This window comes from Egretta garzetta, unplaced genomic scaffold (assembly GCF_000687185.1).
Source record: "Egretta garzetta isolate BGI_Z169 unplaced genomic scaffold, ASM68718v1 scaffold163, whole genome shotgun sequence".
Taxonomy (NCBI): Eukaryota; Metazoa; Chordata; class Aves; order Pelecaniformes; family Ardeidae; genus Egretta; species Egretta garzetta.
The window spans coordinates 5,193,439-5,205,821 of record NW_009259308.1 but is presented as its reverse complement, the minus strand read 5'-3'; the positions used below and the strand labels follow the sequence as shown (position 1 = coordinate 5,205,821).

General features: G+C 48.9%; 1 protein-coding gene across 1 annotated transcript; it reads right to left on the bottom strand.

Annotated features, from left to right (window-relative positions):
• Nucleotides 1-783: 783 nt before the first annotated feature.
• On the bottom strand, nucleotides 784-11,944 carry KANK4 (KN motif and ankyrin repeat domains 4). The gene is made up of 8 exons (XM_035891799.1): nucleotides 11,929-11,944; nucleotides 7,486-7,597; nucleotides 5,855-6,085; nucleotides 5,184-5,271; nucleotides 4,536-4,755; nucleotides 2,929-3,071; nucleotides 1,761-1,961; nucleotides 784-885 (listed from the first exon to the last, which is right to left on the bottom strand). Exons 1-8 carry the CDS (start codon nucleotides 11,942-11,944, stop codon nucleotides 784-786), a joined length of 1,113 nt encoding a protein of 370 aa, XP_035747692.1.
• Between the last annotated feature and the right edge of the window lie 439 nt (nucleotides 11,945-12,383).

Sequence of the window (12,383 nt, the reverse complement as noted above, 5' to 3'; positions counted from 1 at the left end):
GGACAATGCTAGCGCATCGTGGGACGGGAATCTCCTGTGATCTTCTTGTGCCGTGCTCGGGATAACCTGCTCCACCCCGCTGTGCCTGAGCATCGCATGTGCTGATGCACGGTGCATGTCAATGGGCTATGCTTCCCCGTTAGCTCAAACATAATTAGAAAAAATAAGAGCCATATGGTAATTCCAAATACAGGCAAAACAATGTCTGTGTGTTTGGGTCTGGTATACTCAAATATTTTGCTAGGGCATTAATTTTTAATTCTTACATCAGACCCACATAAGCAAACATAAATAGGATTTTATACTTTACATAATCCATCCAGCTTGTGTTTGCTGTTACATATACTGAATAATCACTGCCTGCCACTACATACAGAAGAGCTAACAATAAATATTAGGACACAAACTTACAAGTTAAATGAGATACAGTTAAGTAGTCGATTAAAAGGACAACCATAATGTAAGGTTAAAGGCTAAGTATTGCTTTTCTAATGTGCTTTGCTCCGTTGTTTCAGTCGCTCACCTGCCAAATCTATACTGGGAGGAGCATATAGGAGTGCTTGGAGTCATTTGTGGCAACAGGCATAGATTAGGGGGGTGTAAGCAGGCTTACTGAGGAGAATTAGTCATGGGGAATGTATGCAGGTAACTGGCAGGGTTCATGGCCTTGTATGTATGGAAACCTGCAATATTGGCCCAGGCCGCCGAGGCGAGCAGCGGGGCCGTTACAAGAAGGAGCTGTTCATTCCCTGCTCCCCATCCCGGTTTCTTCTTCCCACTGGGTCACACAGAGAGGGACGGGCTCTGCTCAGCATGGGCTCGCAGGAGCGCTGCAATGTCCCCACGGGCAGCACGCTGGGCCAGCGACAGGGCCGAGTTACCGCCCTGCGGGGAGGGAAGAGGTGAAGACGTTACCGCCCGAATCCCTGCATCTCACCCCGGCCACCCCCGTAATCCCCCCGGCTCCATTCTCAACCGCCTCCACTTCTTAGCCCCATCACTGCTAAAAGAGGCAGTTTGCAATCTGCCTACTGACGAGTTTTTCTCAGCTCTCCAGCGAGCAGTTGGCCAGGGCAGCTTTGCACCCAGCTATTTACCCCCAAAACCTCCTTCCCCACAGCTCCTTCCTCTCTTAAAATGAGTCACCATCCTGTAAACCTCCCCACGGTCTTTTGGGGCTTATTCTCAACCACACAAAACACAGCCTGGTTGTCCCTTCTCCTGCTCCTGGTGCCATCCCACATGTCTTGGACAAAATTGTGGTTTAATTAGAAAATAGTTGCATAACTGTAAATGCAGCCATGCGGCCTGTGCAGGAGGAGGATTTGCACCTGCCAGCCGTGCTGCTCCCAGCCTGGCCCTGTCCCACGTGTCCCCCTGGAGAGGCGTCCCTTCTCAGGGGAGAGTTAATTGCTGCTAATTTCTTGGAGCTGAAGCTCTTCTCGTTCCACATTTCAAGAATTTAATCTTTTTTTTTTAGGTTTATACCTGGTTGGGTTCTTCCCCACAGTGCTCCTGCTCAGGCTACGGCTGGGATGCAGGATGCTGGCACAGCCACCCCATCTACTGCACAAGCATCAAAACCAGGGGTACTCTCCTAAAAGTGGTCCCCTGATTAGTAATTGGACCAAAATAGTACTTCTTCACTTAAAAAACACCACTTGGGGATTGCTGCCTGTAAAACATGATCCCACATGAGCTTTCCATGCCTGATGGACATGAGGTTGCATACGGGACTGAGCACGGCGCTGGAGCCTCACCTTGTCTGTCAGTGTGACCTGGCAGCCAGGCTGGGCCAAGAGGAGCCTGACAATGTCGGCGTTTCCCTGCCGGCAGGCCACCATCAGGGCCGTCGTCCCCTCCTCGTCCTGGAGGTTGACATCGGCCTGGCAGGAGAGGAGGGCTCGCACCATGTCATCCCGCTCGTGGCTGACCCCCAGCATCAGGGCGGTCTGGCCTCCCTGCAACCACACAGGGAAAGGCTGAACACCCCATACCCACCAGCCTCCTATAGTCCTGCTTGCTCAGACTGTTATATATAATAATAATGACTGTTATTATTGCACATATATTGTAAGTTTGGATATTATTATTGCATAGTACATACATCATAACAATTTATAGTATTATTTCATATTGCATATTATTGCATATTACTGCACATTATTATTAAATAACACTGGGGCTCTTCAGCAGGTATTGTAAAAGACACGTGCTCACTTGCACCACAGCCACGTGGAGAGGTCTTTGCAGTGGCATGGCCAAACTGCTCAGCTGCCCCCAAAGGCAGCTGTCCCCCTAACCCTCCTGGGCAGTTTAATTTAGGTCTAGACAAACTTCTACAGCTGCTTGGAAGAAGATGTGGGTGAAGGGGACTGCCATCTCTGAGACTGAAATGTGTGACTCTGTGATGAAACAACTGCTCACCAGCAAACCTAGGGATCCTGTATCCCAGAGTCCACCCTGCACTGCTCCTCCCTGGCATCACTTCTAAGTTATTAGCTCAGAAAAATTGTTTTGCAAAATTTTCAGCCTTCCTTTTGCCTGTTCATTTTACCCTTCACAGGGAGCTGTTGGGCAGCTATGCTGCAATTCAGCTGAGGATGCTTTTGTAACTTTTGAGAAACAGCAACTCCAACCCAACGTCTACTGCTGAGCCTCAGCCTGGCACTGCACATGCAGCATAAGGAACTTGAATTATATCCCCCCCCCAGCCCAAGACCTCTATGGGGACATGATAATGCCACAGCCTGAACTGGCATCACACAGTGATGGCCATAAATAGGAGGCTAAGAGCTCGTCAGGAGTCACTTTGCAGATGCCTTTGCCTAATAAATGGGCTGGCTGCCCTCCACCCATGGCGGTGGCACCATCCCAGGCAGGGCCACACTCAGTTTTCAAAGAAACAGCAGAACTACAGGGACACACCTGGGCGGCTCGCTGGTTGACATCCCCCTCCTTCAGCAGCTTCATCACCACATCCATGTCCTCGCCCGTCTCCGCGGCTGCCAGCGGGGTGAGCATCACCGCCGTATAGCCAGCACGGTTCTGCAAGTCCAGGCGGCACACGCCTGGCAGGCAATGCACCATGCAGGGGAAGGATTCAGCCCCACGATGAATCAGGTGGAGAGAGAGACAAGCAAAAGGGAAGCAAAGAAGGAATTATAAAACATGCAAGCACATTATATTCCCAGAAACAGGAGTTTCCATAATTATGCAGGACTGAGATTTATCCGTGTTATATATCTAGTCTTATGAGCACAGCATTAAAGGATATTTGGTGCTATGCATTGCTACAGTTAATTACAATTGCTGAGTTCAAGTCAATGAACTTTGAAGACCATAACTGAAAAAAAAAGAACAGGGGAATAATTAATTCCTTGGGCACACACCAGTTGGGGAGCTGTGGCCTGTTTGCTTCAACTCCTTCAGCAAGGGAGCAGCAGAAAGATGACTGTCACCCAATGGTTGGTGTAAATCCATTCTGGCCCCATTTCACTCACTTTTCACCTCAAACAGCCTATTCCCAACCCCACCACGAGGAATGAACCACGTCTGATGGACTGGAGCTGGGGTCCAGCCTTGCCCTGGAGACCTGGCCACCTCGGGCAATCAGCAGCAGAAGGGGACAAACCACAGCAGTTCCCTGCAGTCTGCGGCAACAATTGGGTTATAGATGTGTATGATAATCTGCCATTTCCCTAACATTTAACAGATTGTCTGGCCCATGAGAAAAGGCCAAAGTGCCTTTATTCTTGCTGAGCGCGCGTGCACTTTTCCCCCTGTACAAGCTCAGCTGAGATTTTTTATTTCTTTGCAATGTGAGCTGAAAGTTCAGTAGTTTAAAATGGGGTTTTTTTGCAGCGCTGTGGGGTTTGTTACGCTCTCTGGGGGGTCTGATCCTCCAGCTCCAAGCCATGATGTGGCATTTGCTGCTACAAAAAGTTGGGAGAGCCACCCCATCCCACCTGGACCAGGGCCATGAGAGACACCCCTTGTCCACGGGGACCCTGAGCCCTCTCCAAAGTCAGATTGCAAAGCCCTCAAGATGTGTCAGGGCCCTGAGGGCACTAATGAGCCTTAGCTGGGACCCCTGCCCAGACTTATGGGACCAGGGCCAAGTTATGGGGGAGGATGCTGGTCTTCAGATCAACAATGTCTCCTGGGTGGACCTTGGCCCCATGCCTCTATCTTGGATGGACCGTGGCCCTACACTTGTCCCCTTGGATGGATGTTGGCCCCATGCTTGACTACTGGATGGCTCCTTTGCATGTAGGTTGTAGTTGGTCCCCAGCCCCACCTCTGTCCCATCTTCATCTCCATCTCCTTTTGCTCCTGACTGAACTCCCTAGGAGAACCTTGGACCTCACTCACTGTTTGCCACATCTGGGACCCCCGTCTGGATCCCCATTACCTGGCTCTGCCGGCCATGGCCATCCCCTATCGGACCATGCCCCATTGGCAAGAACAACATAAAGTAACTTCCACACCCATATACAACAAAAGCCATGGCTGAGCAGAGTGGCTGTTCCTACCTGTGTCTAGCAGGAGCTTTGCAATCGGGAAGTTGGAGTGGGAAACGCTGTAGTGAAGAGCCGTGTTGCCATTCCTGTCAGCCAGGTTCACCACCATTGCCAGGAGCTGGGGCTGGATGGCCCCCAGAGCCTTCAGATATGCTGCGACCACCTCTGAGCTGGAAGACTTGCGGCTCGACACCCGGAACCACTCCTGGCAGACAGTGCTCATGATGTGCCGCTGAAAACACCAAGGTCTCACCATTACTCCTGGGGTAGTCACCCTGCAAACCGGTTGCTGCCCCAGCTCCTCGCCCCACACCACTTTGTCCTGTGCTCTGGCATCACTCAGATGGTATTTAACTTTTGGTTTTGGGATTACTGCTATAACTTAAGGGGGAAAGGAATTTCCTGTGGTAACTTGAGTGAGTAAGCAGAGAAACCCTTCATCTTCTTTTTTTTTTTTTCTTTCTCCCCCCCCCTCCCCCTTTTCCTTTCTTTTTGGCTATTCTAAAACTGACTCAGAGGTCATCTCGTCCCCCTCTCCTCACAAAACTGTCCATGGTATGGTAGGGCACAGCCTGCAACACACCATCAGGATAATCTTATCCATTAAACATAACAGAGAGCAGGAACTATGTCTGAAATGGGATTGAAAATTATCTGTACCAGATGCTTGTCACTTGTGGTCCTGATTTCTGAGAGGTGCTTGCTGAGTAGCTGGCAGTCGGCAAGAAAATCTTCAGACGGTTTGCATCTAAAGGGAAAATACTTCTGTAAATCCATCACGATACAGAACTTGCAGGAGGTATTAAAGCAGGAAGCAGAACATGCAGTATAGGTCAGAAAACATTCAACACTTATTCACGTGCTTAATTTTATGGACACAAGTTGTCTCATCGACTTGACACAGATTTTAGGTACAAAGTTAAGCACTTAAATAGGTGTTTAAGTTCAAAGTCCCAGATCTGTATGGTCAACTTCACCTGTTCCAAGAAGCATTAAAGTGGGGAGAAAAAAAAATCATCTTATTCCTGAATCTGCAAAGAACCTTACTTAAAAACTTTACTTGAGCAGGTGGAAATGAGCCAATTCTAACCAAATATGACTCGCTCCGCCTTTTCCACAGTCAAGCATCCATTAAGATTCTGTAGTAACTCAAAAAATATTTAGCTCTTTAAAGCCTTTTCCCATGGCTACAGAGGTCAGTGGCTGTGTTTCCACTGAGCAGCTGAAGCACTGACCCCAGCCCTGTAGGAGCGACTGAATGCAGTGCTGTGTGTCCTGTGGCTGCAGAGACGTGGTGGAAAGCATGATCACTGTCTGGTTTTTCTGGTTACCTGTCAGCCTTGTGCTCAGTGCAAGGCACTGCTTCTGCCGATGGCTCCTGTAGGTCATCATCCTCACATCTCTCCTTCGAGGAGGTCCATGATGAAGCCCCCTCACTTTCACCTCTAGCTTTCGCCTGTGTGGGCTCGAAATCTTCGGCTCTTCTCCCCATCTCACTCTCCACGTCCCCATCCGATGGGCTGTCTTCACAACTTGTGTCTTCGCTTGAAGTCGTTTCGTAGCTATTTGAGGACACCACATGTTATTCACTCCTTCCCCATCTGCAACCACAAGGCCTGACCAAGACTCATTGAAGACACCCACTGACTCCAATGGGCCTTGGATGAAGCCCAGGGTGATACTCCAGTTAAAAGGTTAGAGCCACAGCCAAACTGAGGGTTAGTCTTTTTTTTTTTTTTTTTTTGGCTTCTTAAGCCAGCAGGAGCATGATAGAAGCAGTTAATTAGCAGCAGGCAAGGTTACTTCAGGGACTACTTGGTGGTTTGGAGGCATGTCCATCACACAGGCCCCAGCATGGCCAGGCAAGGGCTACATGTTGCATCTGTGCTAGGAGCTGCCAGCATGCTGATGGGGAGCCATGAGAAACATGGACCCTGCATCCAGATGGGACAAGCAGCAGGTCAGCAACCTTGAGGACTGCTAGACAAAAAACGTGTTTGCAGCTCCAGCATGGACCCAAGTGCACCATTCAAGCAGCCCTGCTAGTGAGACCTCTCTTCTGGTTGTCCAAAAGTATTAACATCTTCCATGGGACAGAACATTTCACTCTAAGGGATCCCCAAACTTTTCTCAAACTAGTCAAGATTCCTCTACTCACTACAAGTTGTACCCATTTCAGCAACTGTTGGTAGAAGAAGCTCTACACAACAAGAGTAACACCAGACAAACTCAACAGCAGTAGCCATCAAGCTGGGAAGTCAGAGAAGTGTATGTCAGCAGAAACCAGCATCCAAACTTGCACACATAGCCGTTTGAACACTGAAGGGACAGTGAAATGTGTCCTGCCCTCTTCGTGCCAGCACATGTACTCCTTGGTAGAAAATGTGCCAGTGCTGCTCTTCGAGATGACAGCACACGTTGTTGTATCCAGTTAGCTCAAAGGCCAAAGGGTGTTAGACATTGGATACACAGGGAACTGGGCGTTGGAGTACAACCTAAAATATGGGTTTCCTTCACCCCAAGGTAATTCCTTATTTTCTGAAATAGTCTTTTCTCAGGCCCTGAACCAACTTGTGTTGCTGTTGCTGGAGCTTGGAGGCAGGTTAGTGGCAGCGTGCCCACCCAGCCAATGCTGACCTCCTCCAAAACCCACCAAAGTTAGTGGGAATCTTCCCATGGACCCAGCTGGGTTTTGGATGAAGCCCCAAAAGATGGGTGTGCAGAAAGTGTCAGTCCCCAGGGTGTCCCTCGCTGCGCTGAAAACACCAACATCTTTTCTACAGGGTTACTTACAGGTTATCAGTGCTGGATTAAAGAAGGGAGAAAAGAGGCTCCATTTCAAATGGCCTTTTAATCAAGAGGTTTGGAGGGGAAAAGAGGGGAAAAAAAAGAATGACTTCTTCAGCTATACAGAGGATATCGCATGTTAAAAGGCAGTTTTATCTTCTGAACAGATGCTTACCCACCATTTACCCCAACAAACTGAAGATTCTTTTTGGTCCCATTGCCTCCTGCATGGAAACCATAACCTTTCTTTTTCATGATAGATTTAAGACTTGTGGTTGGAGAGATTTCTAGCAAAATACAAAACAATAGATTAATGAAGCAGATGTGCCATAATTATCAAGGATTATTCCCAAGCTCTAGCAACAATCTACAGATCATAAACGTACGCATCTTTGTTCATCTTAGGAGATGCTTTTTACGTCTTGCAAAACTACTGATGCACCTGGCCACAATCTGAACCTGCCCTGTTGACCTTTAAAATATTGGTCTCAAACATCCCCAAGTGACTGGGCATTATATACATGTCCTATGAATATAACTAGGGCATTATATACATGTCCTATGAATATAAGTAGGTTTTACTTTTGTAATAATGTTTTCTTTTTTAATTTTTTTTCAATACTAATGTATTGGAAATCTCCTATATAAATGTCCTATAATACTATATGGATGAGTCTTTCCATTGCAGTTTGAATAGCCGCACATGTGTTGCTTATAATAGGTCACTCATCTACTTGCAAGCCCCCCCAACAGAGAACAAGCAACCTTTGCTTTTGGATTCTTATCTTCATATAAGCTAAAATTATGTTAGACAAATTGCTGTGAGTGGGGACAGGTCTTTTCCCAGCCTAGTTGCTCAGTTAGCTTGAATTGGTTTTGGTTCTGGTGAACTTCATGCTGATTTACCCCAGAAGAGCATGAGTCCCACATCCTTGCAAATTGAAATGGCTAATCCAATTAAGAAAAATGGTTATTTGATGGAATAGCCACAAGTATGGCCACTTTTGGAAGCTGATCCTACATATAACTGAGGCACAGCTTTATCAAACCCTACATGGTTTTCCTTGCTTTTTTTATTTAAGATCACATAGCTTTTGATGTGCAGAGATTTGCCTTCCTTATACATACTTAGGAGGATCTTTTCTGATCTGACTGATAACAATTATACCGAGCTCCACTGCAGCACCCCTGCTCAACACTTGAATAAATGGGAAGAGATTTGGCCCAGACACGTTGAAACTGATATCAATATTATTTACCCAACTGTTGATAGTGTGTGTTTGAATTCTCCTTATCTGTGGGCCCTTGCGTAGAGTAGGCAGACAGCAACGAGTTTAAGGAATTAACTAATTGGTTCTGAATGGAGCTGAGCTTGGAAGCCGGCTGTTTAATTGCGCTTGCTAACTCGGGGTAGCCATGCTCCAAACACAGCCACTGCTCCTGCAAAAGCTCCTGGATTTTTTTTACGTATTGGCTGATGGGGTCAACACCAGGGACATCCTCGTGGTCAGGGGGACCTTCCTCTTCCAGCCCGTCTCGAGATTTGTCTTCGCCAAAGCCTGCCTTGTTTTCTCCTGTGCTTGAGCCAATTCTTGTTCCTTGATAGCCTTCTGCAGTCACTGCATGAGCAGTGCGACTCTGGGTATCGTAATTATTCCTGTGATTTTGATTGTCATCGCTGAGGTGCTCATCAATCTTCAGCTGGGTGAAGCATGGTATATGAAGGCCAACCTCAATGTCAGCTTCACCAAAATGTCCTTGTTCCTCTCCACTGACACTAGTGCAAGCATCTGCCAGTCCCTGACCTCTCCAAGCACCCTGCACCATCGCCTGTGCATTCATGTTGTCTACTCTGTGGATGCCGCACCCTATGGATTTGGTGGAGACTGGGAGATTTACGTTGATGCCTTTGTCATGGGCTTGCTTAGGCCCAGTTACCTGTGAGAGGTCGGTGTTCACCGCAGCATCGTAGCACTGCAAAGCCCCGCTGCTCTGCCTGGACAATGCCTTAGCCTCTTTGGCGTTTTCCTGGCACAGTTTCTCTTCCAGCTGAGCGTTGGAGCTGGCCAGTAACTGAATGCTTTTCTCCTTCTCCTTGATCTCATGATCCTGCTGCTCCAGCACTGCCCTGATCTGCTCGAGCTCTTCTTTCTTCTTGCTCAGCTGCTCCTCCAGAGCAGCAACCTGCTGCTTCAGCACAGCCACCCCACCAGGCTCTCCTGCATCACAAGGCTGAGAACCACAGCTCTCCTTGTTCTCTCCAGCCCGGACACTCCTCTCCTCAGCTTTCTTTAGCATGTTTGGAGCAATTGCACTTACACTTAACTCCCTTTCCCCAGGGTTCACGTTCTCCTCTGTGAGCTGGAGGGCACCTGGTGAGGTTGGTTCAGCCCCAGCCAAGATGGAGCGACTGCTGGCGTCGGTCACATCACCCTCCTCATCTCCACTCTCCATCATCACCTGCAGCTGCGGCGCCGTGGGATGCTGGCTCTGCCATGGGGGCTGCATCTGCACCAGCTCTGGGCTGCCTCCACCCAGATGCTCCTTCTGCCCCAAGGAGACATCTTGCTCCAAGTTCATCTCCCGAGGGAGATTTAACATGATGCCGTCGGAGCCAGGTGAACACGGTGTGGGGTGAAAGGTGCTTTCGGAGCCGCTCTGGTCGTGGGAGGGCTGGGGATGTGGCCGGAGGGGTGAGGGCACCCTCCCATCCCCTGGCGGGGGCTGGCCAGGCAGCAGCGCAGCGGGCATGCTGGAGGCTCGCAGTAGCTGCGGCCGCCCACGGAGCTTGCCCTCCTGCCACCCCAGCTCCGCCTGCCGCCATGTTTCTGCCAAAAGGGCTTTTCTCCGATAACTCGGCTCGTCGGCCACGGGAAGGGTCAGCTCGTTGGGCAGGAAGAGACGGGGGGACTCCTCGGCCCCCAGGGATGCCTTTCGCTGGGGGAAGGAGCAGGTCGCCGTCCAGCTCTTGCTGGGAGCAGACGTGCATCCACGGGAGCCGTTCTCAGGCAGGCTGAAGTTTCGGGGCAGGGTGCTGAATTTCGGCTGCTTGGCTTTCCGGTGGATGTGAACCCTTCTGATGGTGTTCCCTTTCTCAATGTCGTCCACATATTTCAGGAAGTCCAGGTCCAAGTGAAAGCCGTATGGCGTCTCCACAGAGTAGGGGAGGCTGCGGGTCTGCTCCCTCTCCCCGTCAGGTTTGGGTGGCTGGCCATTTGCTGAAACAACCCAAAAGAAAGGGATGATTGAATTTTGAAGAGAACAACAAAAATAACAAAATATATGTTACTGGGTTTTTTCATCTCAGTTTCAGGCAAGCGAGGGCTGCAGTTCATCATCATGGAGGCTTGCGGTGAAGCTGCGCAGAGACACAGCAACATGTGCGAAGGTCCGATCCGGTTTTCTGGAAGTGAATCAGGTAATTGTTGCACTGAGGAAGCCAAAAATTTGCTGAAATCATGGCTCTAATTGGCAATTAAGCAAACAGCAGGTTTTGCAGGCAGAGCTACGTGTCTGTGTAAGTATAAAAATCTGCCTGATGTATTATAAATCTAGCTCAAAAAACAAAGGTGGAACCAATCTGTGACAATTACATTTTTCAAGGCTTTTGGTTTGGTTTTAACTTTTCAGTGGCGTAAGCAATGCCTTGCAAGCCAAGCAAGAAAATCATTGCATCGTTTCATCAGCAAACACCAGGTCACAAATTATTCCTTGAAAATGATGAATACAGCACCAGGCAGAGGCCAGACCCAGACAGTGCCAGCCGGGGCTGCTTTACACAGCCGCATCCATGCGAAACACGTGCCTCCCAAGGTGACCGGCTGCACGGCACCGAGTACGGCTTTTAATTGAGGAAAATCGCCACCAAATGCGTGACAGTGTTTGCCCACCCAGCCATCGCAGGTGCACGGCTCCCGCAGCGCAGCCCAAGGCTCCTGGTTTAGTACAACCTAATACAGTCAGGTCCAGACTGCAAAAATTCACAGCCCCCAAATTTCGTCCTTGAGGGTCTAAATAGTTAAACCCCTGCATCATTGTTCATTTTTCTGCCCCAAGTCCCTGAAATTGCAGTGGTTTGGGCTGCTTTGCACCTCTGAGCAAACAAGCTGTGCTCTATGAGGATGAGGAGGAACAGCTCGACCAGGAGAAACCAGGTTTCATGGCTGCTCCCTCTGTCTCCCTCCTGGTCCAGCAGCTGCATGGGGACCGGCAGAATTTGGCATGGCTTTTGGTGACGCTTGTCACAGAGCATCACCGAGACACAGCTGCCTTTTTGATGGGAAGGAGCACGTGAAAGTCAGAGGAACGATAGAGGGGAAATGTCACACAGGCTAATACGGCACAAGAGCAAAGCCCAGCCTGTGGGAGCAGAGACTTGTTCTGCCTGCAAAGGACAGGAGGACAAATACACTGAGAGCTGTGACCACATTTTTGCTGTGGTTTAGGAGGTCTGCATAATACATGAACGATGCATTTTTCACCTCGTGGCCCTACCACATATCTATAGAAAGCAGGTTATTTACAGTATTTCTGGTAATGAAATTACTTCAGGGCTTGGTTGGGTTGGTTTTTTTTTCAAGAAGCAAATGAGCAAACAAACATCCCATAGCCTCCATACCGTCTGTCTTCTCCATGGTGTGGTCTAATCGGGCTGCCAGTTAAACATCCTCTGACAAGCTAGGGCAGATGAGTCGCTTCACCCTTGAAAAAAAGAAACAGATACTGTTGAATTAAAAAAAAAAAAGCTCAATCATCTGAACTTAATCTCTCCTTATAGCCTTACACCTTTTCACAGGCCTTTCCCCCCATCCTCCACTTACTTCCCGTATTCTGCAGCCAGACTATCGTCCGCTAAGCACTTTCAAGCTGTTTAAATCAATAGCTCCTTTTCCAGTGGCCACAACTCCTGCTTCATAGACACATCCCAGGTAGTTGGTTCTTATAAAACACCCCCTGCATTACAGATGGTTTTGACAGCAAACGAGGAAAGACAGACATTTAGAACAATTGCTACTGGGCTTGAAATAGATGGCACAAGGACTCTTCATCGACTCCTGTAAGCTGGATATATCC

Coding starts and splice junctions, on each gene's coding strand:
- KANK4 (XM_035891799.1), bottom strand. Junction 4,756..5,183: donor CCACAAGTGACAAGCATCTG/GTACAGATAATT, acceptor TGGTGTTTTCAG/CGGCACATCATGAGCACTGT. Junction 3,072..4,535: donor AAAGCTCCTGCTAGACACAG/GTAGGAACAGCC, acceptor ATTGCCTGCCAG/GCGTGTGCCGCCTGGACTTG.